Genomic DNA, 19,430 nt, shown 5'->3' with positions numbered 1-19,430 from the left:
CGAATAGGCAGCCAGTGCAGATCTTTGAGTACAGGTGTTATGTGACTGGCCCTGGATATACCAGTGACCAGTCTGGCTGCCATATTCTGTACCATTTGTAGCTTCCGGGTATGGTACAAGGGTTGCCCCATGTAGAGCGCATTGCAGAAATCCAATCGAGAGGTTACCAGAGCATGTACTACCGTTTCAAGGTCCCTCTGGCCCAGGTTGGGACGCAGCTGGCGTATCAGCCGAAGCTGATAACAGGTGCTCCTGATCGTCGCATCCACCTGGGATGTTAGGTGGAGCGACGAGTCAAGGAGCACCCCCAAACTGCGTATCGAGTCCTTTACGGGAAGCGTGATCCCGTTCAGGACAGGCGGAACCACCGCCATCCCTGGGCCAGGAGAACCTATCACGAGCACCTCCGTTTTCTCTGGATTCAGACTGAGTCGGTTTTCCCTCATCCAGCCCATTACCAACTCCAGGCAGGCCAAGAGAGGAGAGATGCCATCCTCGGTCACTGCATCAGTAGGAGACATAGAGAAGACTATTTGGGTGTCATCAGCGTACTGATAACCCCGCACCCCATGTCTCCGCATGATCTCTCCCAGCGGTTTCATGTAAATGTTAAAAAGCATGGGAGACAGAATGGTTCCTTGAGGGACCCCAGATGTAAGGGCCCTCTCATCGGAGCACACGTCTCCCAGCTGCACCAGCTGGAACCTCCCAGAGAGGTAGGACCAGAACCACTGGAGCGCAGTGCCCCCGATTCCCAACTCTGCCAGGCGTTCCAGAAGGATACCATGGCCTATGGTATCGAAAGCCGCTGAGATGTCCAAGAGCACCAACAGGGACACGCTACCCCCGTCGATGCCCAGACGGAGATCATCGATCAAGGCAACCATGGCCGTCTCAACCCGTAACCCGCCCGAAAGCCAGTTTGAAATGGGTCCAGATAATCCGTTTCATCCAAGATCGATTGAAGCTGGATTGCAACCGCCTTCTCAATCACCTTCCCCAAAAATGGCAGCAGCGAGACTGGCCGATAATTGCTATGCATCAGGGGGTCGAGGGAGGGCTTTTTTAACAGCGGTTTTATAGTGGCCAATTTCAAGCTGGATGGAAATTGCCCATCCCTCAGAGATGTATTAATAATCCGGTGTAACATCGAAGTTACCACCAGTCCCCCCTGAGCCACTAGCCATGAGGGACAGGGATCGAGGGAGCAGGTTGTCTTCCAAACGCTTCCAAGGATCTTGTCCACATCCTCGGTACTAACCGACTCAAACTGATCCAGTTTAATGGAGTCCACGGAGGCTCTGGATGCCTCTACCCTAGGTTCTGCCCTAATGCCAGCGTTATGACCTTCGCTTATCCGAGAGGTTTTATCCACGAAGAAGTTGTTAAATTGGTCACAGCAGGCCTTTGAAGGTTCAAGGATCTGGTTCAGGGTGGGAGGGAGCTGAGTTAGCTCCCTGACCACCCTGAACAACTCTGCTGGATGCGACTCCGCGGACGCGACACGAGCACCACAGAATGAATTCTTAGCTGCTCGTATCGCCTCTCCGTAGTCCTCCAAGAGGCGGTCTAGGAGAGTCTTGTCGGCTAAGCGAAGGTGTTTCCGCCAGCGGTGCTCTAGCCGTCGCAGGACCCGCTTCCTTGCCCGGAGATCTTCCGTATACCAGGGCTTACGTTTGGAAGCAGGCCTGAGAGGACGCTTGGGAGCGATACTGTGTATAGCCCTGGAGAGACCGGTATTCCAAATACCAGTCAGGGCATCAACAGAGTCGCCGTCATTTCCAACCATGTTCCCCACTAAGGCTTCCTGGAACCTTTTGGGTTCCATCAGCCTTCGAGGGTGGACCATCCTAAAGGTCCCCCACCCCCGGGGGGGAATCTGGGTAGAGGCCTTGATTTTTGCCTCCACGAGGAAGTGATCCATCCATGACAGGGGGGAAATATTAGTTATTTCCGCCCACGGATTTTCCGCATCCGTGCAAAAAACCAGATCCAGTGTATTACCCGCAAAATGCGTTGGACCCGAAATCAGCTGGGACAGGTCCATGGCCGCCATGGTATCCATGAATTCCCGAGTTGCACCGGATGGAACATAGTTGGCCGTGAAGGGGATGTTGAAGTCACCCAGGACTAACAGCCTGGGTGTTTCCAGCATCAGCTCCGCAACCAACTGTGTCGGCTCGTTAAGGGAGTCCGTTAGCGCACGGGGTGGCCAATAGACCAACAGAATCCCTAGACTGTCCCTAGCTTTCAGGGTCAAGTAAATACACTCGATAAAGGAAGTTTGACGGATGTGGTTCCTGGTGAGAGACAAGGTGTTCTTATGTACCAAGGCAACACCCCCTCCCCCCGCCCACCTAACCTGGTCTGGTCCTTCACCGAGAACCCGGCAGGGAGGGCCTGTGCCCACACAGCGTCTCCTTCAGGCCCAAGCCAGGTCTCGGTAATGCAAGCCAGGTCGCAATTACTATCTTCCAACAGGTCGTGGATGATGTGGGTCTTGTTGTTAATTGACCTGGCATTGCACAGGAGCAGCGACAGGGTTTGTGGTACGGTTGGAATGACGCTCAGGTCCTTTTGGTTAGGAAGGGGACAGGAAGGAGAGATAGATATGACGCATCGATCTCGCCTTCCTCTGTAACGCAAGTCCACTCTCCTACCGTCATACCTCCCCTTGCCCCACACCACCTCAATAGGAGCTCCGCTCATGCAGATATTACCCTCTTCCTCCCCAGCCAAAGCATTCCCCACATCCATATCCTCCCCCTCCCCTTCCCAAGCAACTAAGAGAACAGAGGTATGACATAACAGGCATCCTCTGTTCTAATGCTGGCATGGACACAATCCCCTCCTGCCCCTAGCGCCGCTGCAGAGATGCGCAGCTGTGAAGCTGCGGAGTCCAAACAAACAGTCCGTGGGCGGCCTCCCCGGGCCAGTGCGCAGGTGCGCACCTCCGACAACCTGAGGAGAACCGCCCGGCAGCAAACGCAGCTCTCGGTGGAGTCTGGTGGCAAGGGGAGGCGTGACGCAATATACACATGTGTGTGTGTGTATATATATACATACATATACGTATACACACACACACACACACACACACACACACACACAAACTGTGGAGCAGCCGAAAGTGTAATGCTGCATGTAAATGCTTACACACACATCTCTGTGTGTGTGTGTGTGTACGTACATATACATATATACACACACACACATATATACACACACACACACACACGCAAACTGTGGAGCAGCCGAAAGTGTAATGCTGCATGTATATGCTTACACACACGTCTGTGTGTGTGTGTGTGTGTGTGTGTATACGTACATATACATATACACACACACACACATATATACACACACACACACACAAACTGTGGAGCAGCCGAAAGTGTAGCATATAATGCTTACACCACACACGTGTGTGTGTGTATATAATATACTATATACTACATACACACACACACACACAACAACGTATCAACGAAACTGTGACAACCGAAAGTGTAATGCTGCATGTATATGCTTACACACACATCTTTGTGTGTGTGTGTGTGTGTGTGTGTACACACATACATATACATTCCCCACCCGCCCCCCGGACACAAAAGGTTTCTGCTTTATCTCGTCGGTCAGTGGAAAAATGGCTCCCCAGCCCCAGCCGTTGTCCTGAAAGGGGAAAGGGCCAACAGAAGGAGAAGGGGGAAATTCCAGCGCAGCATCATGGGAAATTTGTAACCGGTGGTCTTCAGGAGAACCAGTGGATTGGATGTACACACCAGCCAAAGCAGCAGAGGTTCCGCACTGGCCATCAATGCGGATCCAGCCGATCCCCTAATTTTGCGCACTCGCAAAACGCAGAAGCCGGCTGCCTTCAGTTCAGAACCCCGCTGTGAATACGCATTGGCCAAAGCGTATTCACGTTATATTGCATTGGTCAATACGTATTCTGAGCTCACAGGTGTGGAACACCAATGCAATATAACGCGAATATGCATCGGCCAATGCGAACTGACCCTACTTCCGCGCTCAAAAAATCCCTGTGTGGTAAGGTCCAAGCTATCATGCTAAACACCAGTGCATTTTAAAAAGTGTGAAAGCATTTTTAAAGCACAACAATACAGATAAAAACACAGCCTACGCACATCATAAAAGGCTCCCTGCAACCAATTAATAATTCTTTAATGCCTGTTTGAATGAAAGGTGAATGAATGGCTGCTTCCAGAGGCTTCACACCCACTCTCTCTCTCTCTCTTTCTTTCTTTTTTTGGTCCAAAGTTTAATTAAAGTTTAATGAGTGCTGTGCCCTTCATTTTGGCTAAGGCACAGGACAATAATGTCTCATCTTCATCTTCCCAACTGCCCTGCAAGGTTGGCCTCTGTTGTTACCATTCATGTTCTGTGTGTGAAGATCTGCAGAGGGGCCATGGGTGTGTGTGTGTGTGAGAGAGAGAGAGAGAGAGAGAGAGAGAGAGAGAGAGACTGCAGCTGACCGGTGTGCATGTGTGTGCATGCTCCCTGCTTGGCCTCTTGTGAGGATGCATGGAGCTGACTGCCTAGCAAACTGGTCATTTCTCCCTTTTCTGCCCAGGCAACGGAAGGATGAGCTGGAGCAGCGAATGTCAGCTCTTCAGGAAAGCCGCCGAGAGCTGATGGTGCAGCTGGAAGGGCTCATGAAGCTGCTCAAGGTAGGGCCCACCAGCACCCACCTGCCCCTCAGCCCCCCACCCGGCTTCTCCTCTCTTTCCTTAATGGTTAGTGTCCTGAATCTGTCCTTTCATTTCACAAGGCTGCTTTAGACTGAGTCAGACCAAACCAAACGCCCCTTCCAAACTGGACTGTGGTTTTCTCTCACGGAAAGCAAGTGACTTCCTACGGGACTGTATTTCTTTTTATACGTTACTGTTCTGGAAAGACTCGCAGTGGTGGTTAAAGGTGATGCCGATGGCCCAGGTTGAAACATGGCTGTTTGGCCAAAGCTTGTCCTTGGTGGGTCAGCTTTGGCAGATGGCTGGTCACTGCCTGAAGTGGCCATCTGCTCCAGCCCCCTTGAACACGTTTGGCCAGAGAACATGTTCTCTTCCCAGGCAGCATTATAATGGGGACTACGCGGATCCATGGAGAAGAAAGCCCACCAGGCAGGGGCCCTGGCTCAGCAGCAGAGCTTGAAGGCCAAAGATTTCCAGGTCCAGTCCTTGCCATCTGCAGATGGCCTGAGAAAGACCCTCCCTCTCTCTTTTTGAAACCCTGGAGAGGGCATTGTGGCTGCCATTGTTGACACACAGGGCTAGGCGGTTTAAAGCCCTTTCCTCTGCTCCTATTAATGGCTAATGGGCACAAGGGAGATTGGTCAGTTGACTGATTGATTGATTGTCACAAGGGAGGTGATAGACAGACAGCAAAAGAGATGGATGAGACACCTTCCTGTACCAGAGGCTGCTCATACACTGCTTGTGAAGTGAGAGTGCTGGACCCGCTGGGTCTCCAGGTTGATCCAATTTGGGCCTCTCCTGCTCTTTTATTTTTAAACAAGACCTATGCTCATCTTGTGGCCTTAGCAAGGAACCCCAAACGGTCCTTGGTCTGACCAGAGTAAGGCATCAGCAGCTCCTTCCTTCCTCTTGAATCCTCCTTCCTTTCCATCCTTGTTCACCAGCAGACTCTCATCCTCCCATTGAGTACTTTTGTGTCTATATGTCTGTGTTTTCTTTCAAGATAATTATTAACTGTCCACATTCTCGCTCTTCTCTCTCTCATGCCTTCTCATTGTCAACATTTATAGGAAGAGGAACAAAAGCAGGCAGTAAGTTGATGTCCCCAACACACACTCTCTCTGTGTCTCTTTCTCTCCTTTTAAACTCTGATTTTGCATGAAGAGACGGTGTGTTCACATGTTTCCCTCTCCTGATGGGACTGGATGCAAACAAGCCATGCAACGTAGTGTCCCTTTATGGTTTTCCCTAAAGCACAGGTGGGCAAAGGAGGGGGCTGTTCCCCCCAGGGCTGTTTTTGTAACCCTTGACCCTTCTGGATTCTCCAGAGTATCTTGTTTTAGCCCTTCCAAAAGTGAATTGCCTCCATGAGTGGTAATTGGATTTCTATACAGGTTCCTGTTTAATATTTTAAAAAAGCAAATTTTCCAAGCCCAAAGTTGCATTGTTTGAGCCCCCAATTCTGGAGCATTTTTGGACATCTGTGTCTCTGGGAAGCTCCTGGGGTAGAAATTAGGTCCCCAGATCCACTGCATCTGCCCACCCTTGCTCTAGAGGAGGCTCTTTCTTTCTCCACCGACTGTAGACTTCCTAACCCTTGGTGCACTTGCTTCCTTTCCCAAACCAATATTCCTGCCCTGGATTTGTGACTAATGGTGTTGCTAGTCCTTCCATGTGTGTGTGCACGTGTGGGGTATTTCAAATGACTTGTGCATGCTGGACAAAACCTGAAAATGCAGATGTTCTGCCATTGGCTGAGGCTGCTTTCTCTGGTCTCTTGAGGGACCTGACCACTGTCTTCCCTCTCTGCCTGCTGGCTATGCATGACTCCATGCATGAGAAGGAACGCACCACCATGGGCCTGGTTGGTCGATCTGACTTCCACAAGGTCTTGCTTAGCAAAGCCTCAGCTGCTGCCCTTCTTCCAAGGGGCCAAGAGGGAGGAAGCGAACAGAAGTAGTACCAGTGGCAGCCCAGCCATCTAAGAGGAATATTTGTCATATCCCCCCCCCCCCCAACTTGGATTTGGGGGAAGGGCTCACACACACTGGTTTCTTGGGAGGTGGGAGCACCAGCCAAAATGTCTTGGATGGGTTGACAACAGTACATGCGAAAGGGTTCTGGGAGACTGAGTGGATCACAGGCTGAATATCGGTCAACAGTGGTGCAGCAGCTAAAATGCTATTCTAGGCTGCGTCAGTAGAAGTATAGTGTGTAAATCGAGGAAAGTTGTAGTACCACTCTATTCTGCTTTGGAATGCATTGTTCAGTTCTGGCTCACCTGAAATACTGTGTCCAGCACCACAATTTAAAAAGGATGTTGTTAAGCTGGAGTGGGTCTAGAGGAGGGTGACCAAAATGGTGACGGGTCTGGAAGCCACCAAGCCCTCTGAGGAGTGGCTGAGGGAGCCCTCTGAAGAGTGGTTGTGTATAGCCTGGAGAAGAGATGGTTAAGATGGGACATGATGGTCATGGTTATATAATTGAAGAGAGGTCATAGTGAGGATGCAGCAAGCTTATTTTCTGCTCTTCTAGAGTCTAGGACACAGGGCAATGGATTCAAGCGACAGGAAAAGAGAGTCCACCTCAACCATAGGAAGAACTTCCTGAGGGTAAGAGCTGTTCAATAGTGGAACATGCTGCTTCAAAGAGTGGTGGAGTGCCCTTCTTTGGAAGTTTTTCAACAGAGGCTGGGTGGCCATCTGTTACAGGGTTTGGATGGTGTGTTCCTGCATGGTAGAATGGAGTTGGACTGGTAGTTTAGTTCTTTCAAAGCTGGATCACAGACCTAGAAGTGGATGCAGTCTGCTGCCCATCTTCCAAAGCGGCAGGGAAGGGATGAAGGTCATAGAGCCTCCTGGCCACCCTCCTTCCCTTCCCGTCCCTTTCTTGGCTTCCAGCACCTTCTTCCCATCCTGCATTAAGGCCACACAGACACTAGAGGGAGACCGTTTCCTTTCCTAAGCCAGCCAGCCATTGCTGCTGCCTCCACCGTTGCTGTATCTCTTCCAGCAGAGTACATTTCAGGTTTCGGCTTCCACCAGACTGGTTTCTTTGGGAAAATCATAGAATCATGGAATCATAGAGTTGGAAGAGACCTCAAGGGCCCTGATCCAGTCCAACCCCATTCTGCCGTGCAGGAAATCTATATCAAAGCATCCCCATCCAGCCTCTGTTTAACCACCTCCAGGGAAGGAGACTCCACTACACTCCGAGGAAGGAGTGTGTTCTACTGTCGAACAGCCCTTACTGTTAATGTTGAGGTGGAATCTCTTTTCCTGCAGTTTGCATCCATTGTTCTAGTCTCTGGAGCAGCAGAAAACAAGCTTGCTTCCTCCTCAGTTTGCTACACTCATGAACAAGCCTTCATCCTGCCACTTCACCTCCATCACTGGGGAACGGTGACCCCAGAAATAAGCCAAACACATCCTGCCTGGTTGAAACAAGCCCCATGTGCATTTCAGGGCCGAGTCTTCTTATTGGTCACTTAGCATCATTGCATTGGAAGGGATCCCAAGGGCCTTCTTGTCTTCTGCCAGTGCAGGAAATCTGCCACTAAAGCACATCTGAGCATTGGCTATTAAATGACCATCCATCCATCTTTTCATTTATCCTCCACCTTTTCCCAAACTGGGACTCAAGGCAGAATGCAAAATAGAGAAAATTATGAATAAAACCACATATGGTTAAAAATAAAGAGGTCTTCACTGGTCAATGAAAAAACAACAACAATAATTTATTTCTTATGTGAATCCAAAGGCTTTCATGGCCAGCATCCAAAGGTGTGTGTGTGTGTGTGTGTGTGTGTGTGTGTGTGTGTGTTTCAGTCTGTGTGGCCATGTTCTAGAAGAGTTTATTCCTAACGTCTCACCAGCATCTGTGGCTGGCATCTTCAGAAGCTGGTGAAACATCAGGAATCAACTCGAAAATGGCCACATATCCCAAAAAACCCACAAGAAATAGCATTTATTTCTTACCCGCCTCTCCCCACGGATCGAGGTGGGGGCCAACAACAGTTAACAGACTGTTGGGAAATGTAGTTCTTTCTTGAGGTTCGTTGAATCTCCCTAGCAGAGTAAACTCAGCGGAATATAAAGTGAGCAGGAAAACTAACTAGCTCCACTCCTCTCTCAGCCCACGTGTCCCCCATCAAAACTCAGTCACTTGCTTAAAGTGAAAAGAAGCAAGTTTACTTACAAAATCATGTGTGTGAAGAGATACACAGGTCTGGCTTCATGTTGCAAGAAATAGGAGGTAGAAAAGGTAGTTTGCATGCATCATAGGAAAGATCTCCCTCAGCATGCATGCATCAGCTCCGGTCAAAGGCAAGGGAAGATAGTAATGGTGATGATTCTTCTTCAGGGACAAAAGGTGAGGGGTGGTCTTTTTGGGTAAACAGGAAATGAGGAGGGGATGTTAGTAAGCAATAAACTACCATAGACATGCATTACTAGAAGGTCTCAGCATGCCAAGTTGCTATATCCCAACACAGACAAACAACATTAGTTAAAATATACTTCAGTTTAAAAGGACAAATAAGATGCACATGTACTAAAACATCTAAAATTCATCATTTACAATTTAGGAATCATCTGGCTAAGCCTGCCAGAATAGACTGGTCTTTAATGGTGATTTAAATTCAGACGGCATATTCAGCTGTCGAATCTCTTCTGGCAGTCATTCCACAATTTGGGGGTGGCTGAAGAAAAGGCCCTATGGCTGTAAAGTAAAGTAAGAGGGAGAAGGCTGACCCTCCCTCAGAAGAGTCTTCCAGGGTCTGGGAGCAGCCACCGAGAAGGCCCTGTCTCTCTCGTCCTCTGCACACACACCAAATATGTCTGTGAAAGTGATGGGATTGAAATCCTAAGGCTTGGGCAGCCTGGTATGGGAAGATGCTGTCCTTCAGACAGCCTGGGTCCACATAGGAGTCCTCTGCCTCAAAACCTCCAAGGAAGGAGAGTCTGTCGCTTCCTGAGACAGTCCGCACCACAGTCAAACTGCTCTTACTCTCAGGAAGACTGGCCAGGCATTTGGAGGGTGAGGGTCTAGGGATTGCCTGCACCTGACGAGCAACTGGGATCTGTGGGTATGTGGCTGTTTTGGTGCACCACTCTAAGAGTTATATAAATGGTTTTGCAAAGCATAGTTTACTGGCCTGCGCGCACCACTGTCAAGGATGCTGTTGGGCACTGAGAAGCTGCTCTCTGAGTATTATTATTATTATTATTATTATTATTATTATTATTATTATTAGAGTATTCAGGAAATAGCCACATGTGTGCCTTAACTCTCCTGTGTTGTCACAAACAGCTCAGCAGGGAGTGGATCTGGGCCCTGGCACTCTTGCACACTTGCCACAAACAGCTGGGACTCACCTATGGGAGCACAACAGACATGTGCCAGTGGGTTTCACTCCAGAACATGGAGAAGGGGATGCTCTTCTTTCACAGGGGTTGCTGTCTATTTCCTCGATTCACCACGCACACACACTCTCTCCCCAATTCCCAGCTCAGTCACCCATCAGCAAATCTTCCAAAATCCAGATTTTGCATCCTTTATACACTACAACCTATAGGTCATACTATGGAGAACCAACGTGGTTTGAGTGTTGGACTCTGACAACCAGGGTATGGATCCCCACTCCACCATGCAGACCCACTAGTGACCTTAGGCAAGCCACACACTCTCAGCCTCAGAGGATGGCAATGGCAAACCCCCTCTGAATAAATCTTGCCAAGCTGGGTATGTTTAGCCTTGAAAAGAGGCAGTTAAGAGGTGATATGAAAGCCCTGATTAAGTATTTGAAGTGGTGTCACACTGAAGATGGAGCAAGCTTCTTTTTTGCTGCTCCAGAGATTAGGACACAGAGCAATGGATGCAAGCTGTAGGAAAAGAGATTCCACCTCAACATTAGGAGGAACTTTCTGACAGTAAGGGCTGTATGATAGTGGAATATATTCTTTCGGAGAGTGGTGGAGTCTATTTCTTTGGAGGTCTTTAAGCGGAGGGATGCTTTGAATGTGATTTCCTGCATGGCAGAATGGAGTTGGACTGGATGGCCCTTGGGATCTCTTCCAACTATGATTCTTTGATTCTAAAACCCTGTGATAGGTTTGCATTGGAGTCACCATAGGTCTGAAACAGCTTGAAGCCACATAACAACAGGTATAACAGGTTCCATTCAGTACTTTATAAGTATATTCCCAGGCCTTAGAGGTGGCAACTCAAATGCCTGGGTAATTTGGGCTGTGCCAAGGAGCCCCAGTAACAGCCTGGCCAAGGTCCCTGGCCAAACTGGGGAAGGAGAGGCCCCTCTAAGATAGATAGATAGATAGATAGATAGATAGATAGATAGATAGATAATTTGCAATATTTTCCCTTTCACTTGGATTTGGCGGAAGAGGCTCACACGTGCTGCTTTAGAGTGAGGAGAGGAATCGACCATAGCATCTTGATCAGACTGTGATTTGGTGCCGCTCGAGGGCTTGGAAAAGCAGCTTGAATCGTTCAGGGGCACATCCAGCAATGATGGAGCGGTCTGCATTGGCCTGAGGAAGCGGGATCCTGGGAATGGCCAGCCCTCCCTTGGCACCAGCTCCCAGCTCTCTCTGGGCAGAAGTACCCCATTGTCTGCTTCCCTTTCCAGCACAGCAACACAAAGGGAGCAGCCGCAATGACTTACCAGGCAGCCTAAATTAGGCAGCGCTGCCCCTTGAAAAAGGAAGATCACATTTAAAAGGGAGCAGAGGAGCTTTGGGCGGTGGCTGGAGGCCAGTGAAAGTTTGCCAAAAGCCCATCTTGAAAAGGAAACTGCAAGCTGTCTGGGGGGGGGGGGGTTTGCAGGCAAGGGTGTGTGATATTAACAAAGAGACCCCACACCCCCATGGTCTCCGTCAGAGTTGGTACAGGGCAGCATCTTCTTGGACTCAGGTTCCAAGTCCTGTAGGAGCAGCGTCTGGCTAGAAGGCAGGATGGCCAACCAAATGGGAAAACTCCATGAAAGTAATGTCATCATTGAGCTTTTCTCTGTCAGAAGTATTCTGAGCTTTCCTCAAGCTTTTTCATGTGAAGCAGGCAGGGATTCATTGGCCTCTTGTACACAGATGTAGGAAAGGGAGAAACCGAAAGAGAAGAAAAGAAAAGGAAAAAGGACATCATGCTACTGAAGTCATTGCAACTAGCTGGCATCTTTCCTGGGCTCACCCTCTTTTTTGAGAGGGATGGAAGACTCCGCAGCCAGGACAGTGAGCCAAGCGGGAGGATGACCTGGGACCCCCCCTGGGCTCTTGCAGTGGCAGAAGGACTTCTGACGAAATTGGGGGCAATATTGCTTGGGAGATGCTGGGGAGAGGTCAGCTGGTGGCAAGTGACCAGTTGAAGAGCCACAGCAGACCTTGACCATTGAGTAACCTTGGGTGCTCCCATGATCCTGTACTCTTTGGCATGGGGGCCACTGCCCAGTGGTCTCCAGTGGCCAGCCTTAAACACTCCTGGGGCTCCTAGTTTGAGCCCACTGCAGAGCCTGGCACTTCTTGACCCCTTCGATGAGTGGCTGCACACATTCTAATGGGCATCCACCATATGCTTGCATTTGAGGTGCCCTGACATCCCCAAGAGAGCTGTCTGTGCCAAAACAATGGCAGAGGAACCCCAGGGGTATGGCACCTGCAGTGCCCCTTCTAGCTGGGCTTTGTTACTAGGCCAAAGAGACGTTCATCTTTCCTCAAACCCCTTCTCCGCTTCCATAAGGAATCTGTCACCATCTATTGGGCACAAGTAAGATGGCTTCAGGGTTGTGGATGCGTCCCAGCAATGACTTTCTCCCGGGAGCAGGAGTGACCACATACTGGGCATCTGCACCTGGCACCAGAAGAAGCCTGTTGCATTGGCAGAGGTGCCAGGAATGCTCACTTCCAAGCGGACACAGAGAGACTTAGGGAGCTGAGTATGTTTAGCCTGGAGAAGAGAAGGTTAAGAGGTGATATGATAGCCCTGTTTAAATACTTGAAGGGATGTCACATTGAGGAGGGAGCAAGCTTGTTTTCTGCAGCTCCACAAACTGGGACATGGACCAGTGGATTCAAACTACAGGAAAAGAAGTGGCCTTTTGGTCCCTTCTGGATGGAAAGGAGGGTTTCCAAAAGAACCCATCAACCTGTAACTTTTTGCCAAGGTGGGCAGCCATGCCCCCTTCCCTCTGAGCATCTCTGGCTTAGCCGAAGTTAATCATTACGGGCTCTCACTCCCTTTTTGAAAGGGAAGAGGCAGCTGCCGCAGCCACCGACTCTAGCCTGGACGTTTGTGTGCAACCTTTGCAAAGGGAAGGAAAGGCGAGAGCTGGCTTGGGTTGGGGGGTAGAGGCCTCTTTCCCCCTCCCCACTTGTTCCAAGAGAGCCACATTCGCTGCTTTGAATTTGCACCAGGGCTCTCCAACCCCCCCTCCATCCCCGCAGGCATGTGCGTGCACGTCCTGCCGCTCGGGTGTCCTTGACGTGAGCCGCCATCTTAGCTATTTCTGGCTCTCTTGTTCTCCTTTGCCCGGGGAGGGAGGCCGCTGCGTCAGCAGATCTTCCCCCCAAAAAAACACTCCTCCTCATTGCAGTGGCTCCCTGTGCTGGAGCCTTACCAAGGCCCCAAACATACTGTCTTCTGTCTGTGTGTGTATATATGTGTGTATTGTTGGCACGCTTAATTCAATTATGCAATTCTGGAACAATTAATGACAATCTTCCGCCTCGTAATCCCTTCTCTCCCCTGCCTGCTCTTTTCCGCTTTCCTTTCCACCGCTGCATTTGATTAGACAGCTGTGCCTTTCTCTTTCTTTTGCTTTTTTGGATCTGCAGCAAAGCAGGGAGCCGGTGCCAACAGAGGCCCCCAAATAGAACACTGCACGAAATGGACGGTGCACATCGTCGCTCTCTGCCAGCCCCCAGCCCATCCTCTACTGTACATGGCTGTCAAGGGGCCAGGAGCGCATGCCGAAGCCCCCCTCTCCTCCTGGACACATGCACAAATGCACACACGCAGGCGCACCTTTCCCTATGCTTTGTTTCTATGCACAGCGGCCCTTCCCGGAGAGGTTGAGAAGCAGGAAGAAGAAGGGAAGGGTGTCTTTGTTTGGTTTGGTCAGGTAGCAGATGGCTAAGGTGGACCATTCTCTGCTTTCAGCCACCATGGCCGTGGCTGTAGTATGGCCATGGCCACGGTGGCTGAAAGCAGGGAACAGTCCACCCCAGCCATCTGCTACCTAACCACCTTCCATGCCCAACCTGCCCATGAAGCACCTCTTTCACGCTGTTGCTATGCGAACCTCCCTGCTGCAGATTTTAGCCCAGGCAAGGTATTGGGGAGGGAAGCATTACCGCTTTGGAAAAGATTAATAAGTTGCTGGAGAAATAAGACCTTTTTTTAAAAAAAAAAAAAAAAGGTCTTTTTTGGGGGGGGCATTCTTGTTCTTGGATGTTTTACTGCAGGAGTAGAGGAGGCAGAGCAAGGTCCTTGCGAAGGTGAAAGCTGCCGTGGCTGATGATGTGCCGAAGCCAGATTCCACAGGGAAATGGTCAGGTGCCCACCCTGGGAGCCTTTGCCCTGGGCTTGCCTCATGGCTTCCAGTGCCAAGTGTTTGCTTGGGAGTGCACCCAGTGCCCAAGTGCACCCAGATGGGGCTCATGGGGCATAGAGTGGGATTCATGACCTGTAAGGGTCAGACCTTAAAGCACCCGGATTCCACTCTAAATGCCGTGGCTGTATTCTGTGGAGCCTTGGGAATTGTACTTTAGGGTGGCTCTAGAGGTCTCTGGCTGGGAATGATCCGTGTTTGTGTGCATATGTGTGTTGTGTGCCTTCAGGTCATTTCAGACACTAAGGTGAATCTATCCTGGGGATTTTCTTGGCAAGATTTACTCAGAGGAGGTTTGCCATTGCCTTCCCCTGAGGCTGAGAGAGTGTGACTTGCCCAACATCACCCAGTGGGTTTCCACGGCTGAGCCAGGAATCAAACTCTGGTCTCCAGAGTCATAGTCCAACACACAAATTGCTAACTCACAATACACCCCCCAAAAAACTACAAGTCCCAGGATTCCATAGGATGTTGCCATGGCAGTCAGGTGCAAAACACACTACAGAAATAATCCAGTCTGAGACCTTAACTGCCCTGGCTCAGTGCTAGGGAATCCTGGGAATTTTAGTTTATTGTGGCACCAGGGCTTTCTGCCAGAGAAGGCTCAATGTCTCACAAAATTAGTTTGCAGAATTCCCTAGCATTGAGCCGGGGCAGTTAAAGCGCTCTCAAACTGGGCTATTTCTGCATTGTTTTGGACCTTAAGGTAGAATCATAGTGCTGTCTGTGTGGTGTGTGGAAGCGCCTTGCGTCTCTGTTACACACCACAGTTATAGCAGTTTTACTCCCTTTTAACTGCCACAACTGCTTGCTGGGAAATCCTGGGCTTTGTAGGCAGGGACTTGGACTTTTCTTAAGGTAGAGAGTTCAAGTCCACTCCTCTGAATCAGAGTTCTCTGGCAGAGAATTCTAAACACCTCTCTAAACTACAGATCCCAGGGCTTCCTAGGATGGAGCCCTTGCAGTTAGAGTGGGATCATAATGCAATCCCTGAGCAGCATGAAAGAGAAGATGGACTGTTTGTTGGGAAATGGCAGGAGGCTGCAAAGCAGGAGGCTGAGTGGCAAAATGCATAGCATGAAACAGCTTGCGTGAAATAGAAAAAACGCTTCAGCCGGGGAATGGAAGGAGCAGCATAGGCCTCAAGTTGAAGGAGCGGCCAAATGGACATTTGGCCTTCTCAGATACAGGAAGCTTTGGACAGTTTTCCTAGAATCGTAGATTTGGAAGGGATCCTCAAAAGCCAGCTAGTCCTACCCCCTGCTGCAAGGACAAGACTCCACCACTAAAGCCTTCCATTCATCCTCTGCTGGGAAACCTCCAACGAAGAAGGACTCACCACCTTCTAGGGAGGTTCCATGTCACAACTGAACACCTTCTTCCCATGGTCTAGTTATCAGTAGCCTCTTCTTTCTATGACTCCTGTCTGTCGTGGTTGTAGCCTTTCCCAGGTGGCATCTCCATGAACTAAAGAACTTGTCCAGAGGTGCTTCTGTGCAAACTCTCCATTGCGTTGGTGGCACTGTGGCTGAAGTTCTTTGGCTGAGACAGAAGACCTTCCCACCAAATAAATAAAGGACAACCCAAGAGAATCATAGAGTTGGAAGAAACCTCAAGGGTCATCCAGTCCATCCCCAATCTGCCATGCAGGAAATCACCCTCAAAGCATCCCTAACAGATGGCCATCCAGCCTCTGTTTAAAGACCTCGAAAGAAGCAGACTCCACTGCTCTCCGAGGAAATATGTTCCACTGTCGAACAGCCTTTACTCTCAGGAAGTTCCTCCTCATGCTGAGTTGGAAACCCTTTTACTGTAGTTTGCATGCATTGTTCTGTGTCCTATTCTTTGGAGCATCAGAAAACAAGCTCCATCCTCAGTATAACTTCCCTTCAAATATTTAAACAGGACTATCATGTCCTATCTTAACCTCTTCTTCTCCAGGTTAATCATACCCAGCTCCCTAAGTCTCTCCTTATAGGCCTTGGGGGCTTCCAGACCCTTCAGCATTTTGGTGGCCCTCCTCTGGACATGCTCCAGGATCTAAACATCCTTTTTGAACTGTGGTACCCAGAACTGGACACTGTGCTCCAGAGAATTATCGTGTGTATATTAGGGCAAGGATGAGGTGGAGAGGGGCTCCCCAAATCAGGTACCCGGATGCTTTGATCTGACCTGGAAGCCGAGACTGAGCCCAGAAGGACCTCCTGCAGCTGCAAACTGATGCGCGACTCCCTTGCTCAGTCAGATCAATCCCAGGCATTGATGCTTCCCTGCAAACATGAGAATCCAATCACAGCATTCCCTAGCAAATGTGGGATCTGCACCCAGATGTTTCTTCTGTGTAAGACAGCCTGACTGTCCCCAAAGAAGCAAGTGGCACAATCCAGAAGCCCAGAAAGAGGACAAGCACCAAGAGCAGCGGCCAGGTGGGAGTTGATAGCAGGAGAGAGCACTGCCAGGAAGCCCTGGGAACTGGGAGGGCTCCCAGTAATGCAAGTGAAATCCAGGCTTTGCTCCAGAAGCACAATATTTTTAAAGTGTGCGGTGGGCCAGCACTCAGGATGGTCATAGTGCAGGGGTGGACAAAGTCAGGCCCACATGTTGCATGCTCCCTTTGGGACCCCAAATTGCAGACCTTGAAGCCCCCCAAAGCCACCATCCTATATTTGGGGCATAGTTTTTCTGCCATCCAAAAAACAACTCAGAACCACTGCAATATGCAGTAGTTTTGCCTCATCCCACTCCTCAAGGCATACCTCAAGCCCCCTTCCAAAGCAAAAAACAACCGACCAAAACCTAGCCAAGGTGGTACATCACTTGTCATTGTATTTGGTGTGCTGGTGCACCCATGCCAGAATTGGGGAGAGGGGCATGTGGAGCACCCAGGCCTCCCTTCTTCTTCAAGGATAGTCAGTTCAGGATGTGCCCCCAGGTTCAGGCCTCCTTCAGAACTCTTGCATTAATTGTGCTATGCAACCCTCACATTGAAGGGCAATGTTGCACAACTGGACCAAGGCACCAAATGCACAACTAAATGTGCATGTGACTCCATGCACTTTGCACATCATGCATCTGTGTGCAGTGGCGCCTCGTGCTCAACTTTGCTTCTGCAACTTTGAACTAAATAAGACCATTAAGAACATGGGATGAAAAATGTCCTCAGGGAAACTTAGGGCCACCAACTGGACTCCAGTGAGCATGTTTGCAATGCTGCTCTGGATTGTGTTTTGGTTTCATGTCTTGTCTTGGGTGTCCTTGGAATAAAGATGGGATACAAGTGGACTTAGAGGAATGGGGCATGCTGAGGACTCTTCTTCCAGGCCCAAGCACCAACAGTAAAGCTGTTGGTGCTTGGGCATGGAAGAAGAGTCCTCAGCATGCCCCATTTCTCCAAGAAATGAAAGAATTCACCTTCCAGGCTCTTTTGGACCATCAGATCTGTCTAGCAATTGAGCTCTCCCTGTTTAGCTGGCAACAGACTGGCAAAATGGTTTCTCCATCCCTTCTCCCCATGAAATGGCATGCAGAGAGATTGGGATGTGGTCCGTTCTGCTTAGGAATGGCAGCTTCACAGCTGGGGAAAAACAGCCACTAGGCAACAAGAACTCTCAACTCCTGCATAAAAACACCGTTCCGACATGTTTTTGGAGCAGCCTTAAAATTCTGTGTGATCTGATGGAAGAGCGGACGTTGCCTCTTGCAGTCGTCAGTAGTTCTGGAGCAGATTTAGAAGAGAGCCTCTTTCTTCCCCTCTCTTTGCCATCAAAGATTTGCCTTGCCCTCTGTAAACAGAAATGCCTTTGAAGGTTGGTGCCTGTTTTCAGTATTTAGCCTTCAGAACTGGAAACGAATTTTTTAAAAAACAAAAACCAGCTGCTCCAATTCTGCTGCACCTGAATGAAAGCAAAAGACTCTGGCTCATTCTGCCATTTACAAAGGACAGCATATGAGTTCTCTCTTTCTCAATGCATACATTCATATGCGCATATCTGTCTATGGCCCTCAACAGACGGGCCTTTGCAGCACCCTCGTTAAGTGTGAGGGTTGCCTGGTGAGCGGAGCACCCACACGCCCAGCAACCCTCTCACATAACGAGGGCATTGCAGCTGCACAGCACCACCCACACAGCACGCATAGCTTTGACGTCACAGCTGCGCAGAGTCCAAACTGCGCTGTGCAGCTGCGATGCCATTGGGGCGTCTTTACAGGTTTGCTGCGGTGCAGCTGCACAGCAAAAAGTAGCCGCTTTTTACTGCTCCTTTTTTGCTGCGCAGCAGTATCGCACAATCTGGTTGCTGTGGCGCTGCTGCACAACAAAGAAAGGCGCCTCCCTGGCAGTCTGTACCCCGCCTATATCAGGGTGAAGTTTAAACCAGCTTGGTCTAACTTAGGGGTCTGTCCTGGAGAAGAGATGGTTAAGAGGTGATATGAGAGCCCTGTTTAAGTATTTGAAGGGATGTCATATTAAGGATAGAGCAAGCTTGTTTTCTGCTGATCCAGAGAATAGGATATGGAAAAATGGATGCTACAGGAAAAGAGATTCCACCTAAACATTAGGAGGAACTTCCTGACAGTAAGGGCTGTTTGACAGTGGAAGATGCTGTTTTCTTGGAGAGTGGAGAAGTCTTCTTCTTTGGAGGTTTTTAAGCACAGGCTGGATGGCCATCTGTCAGGGGTTTGTGCATGAAAGGCAGAAATGGGTTGGACTGAATGGCCATTCCAACTCTATGATTCTGTCAAAGTAAGCATTGTCTAGTTGTTTGAGTGCTGAACTAGAAATCTGGGGATTAAGGTCTGAATCCCTCCCCAGCCACAGAAACCCAATGGGTGACCCTGGACAAAGTCACACAGCCTGAGAGGAAGACCCTGGCAAGCCTCCTCTGAAGAAATCCTGCCAAGAAAACCCTATGGTAGGGCTGCCATAAGTCATAGTTGAGTTATGGCAATGTGGCCACATGCTCATTGGTTTCTCAACTGAAGGCACATGCCTTGCACCGAGGGGCATGGGACCAATTTTGACTGGACTTCAGTGAACTGTGGTGTCCTTGCTGGGGACCAGAAGTGATTTTCCATCCACCCAGATTTGACTGATGATG

General features: G+C 49.7%; 1 protein-coding gene across 1 annotated transcript in view; it reads left to right on the top strand.

Annotated features, from left to right (window-relative positions):
• LOC121919786 (dystrobrevin beta-like) overlaps positions 1 to 19,430 on the top strand; it is a 206,651-nt gene that overhangs the window by 154,890 nt on the left and 32,331 nt on the right. The window contains 2 exon segments of the mRNA XM_042446691.1: positions 4,595 to 4,691; positions 5,786 to 5,806. Coding sequence (XP_042302625.1) covers positions 4,595 to 4,691; positions 5,786 to 5,806 — 118 coding nt within the window.

The sequence above is a fragment of the Sceloporus undulatus genome, chromosome 1, assembly GCF_019175285.1.
Source record: "Sceloporus undulatus isolate JIND9_A2432 ecotype Alabama chromosome 1, SceUnd_v1.1, whole genome shotgun sequence".
NCBI classification, from domain to species: Eukaryota; Metazoa; Chordata; class Lepidosauria; order Squamata; family Phrynosomatidae; genus Sceloporus; species Sceloporus undulatus.
Note: the sequence above shows the minus strand (reverse complement) of the source record. Positions and strands in the feature narration are given on the sequence as shown.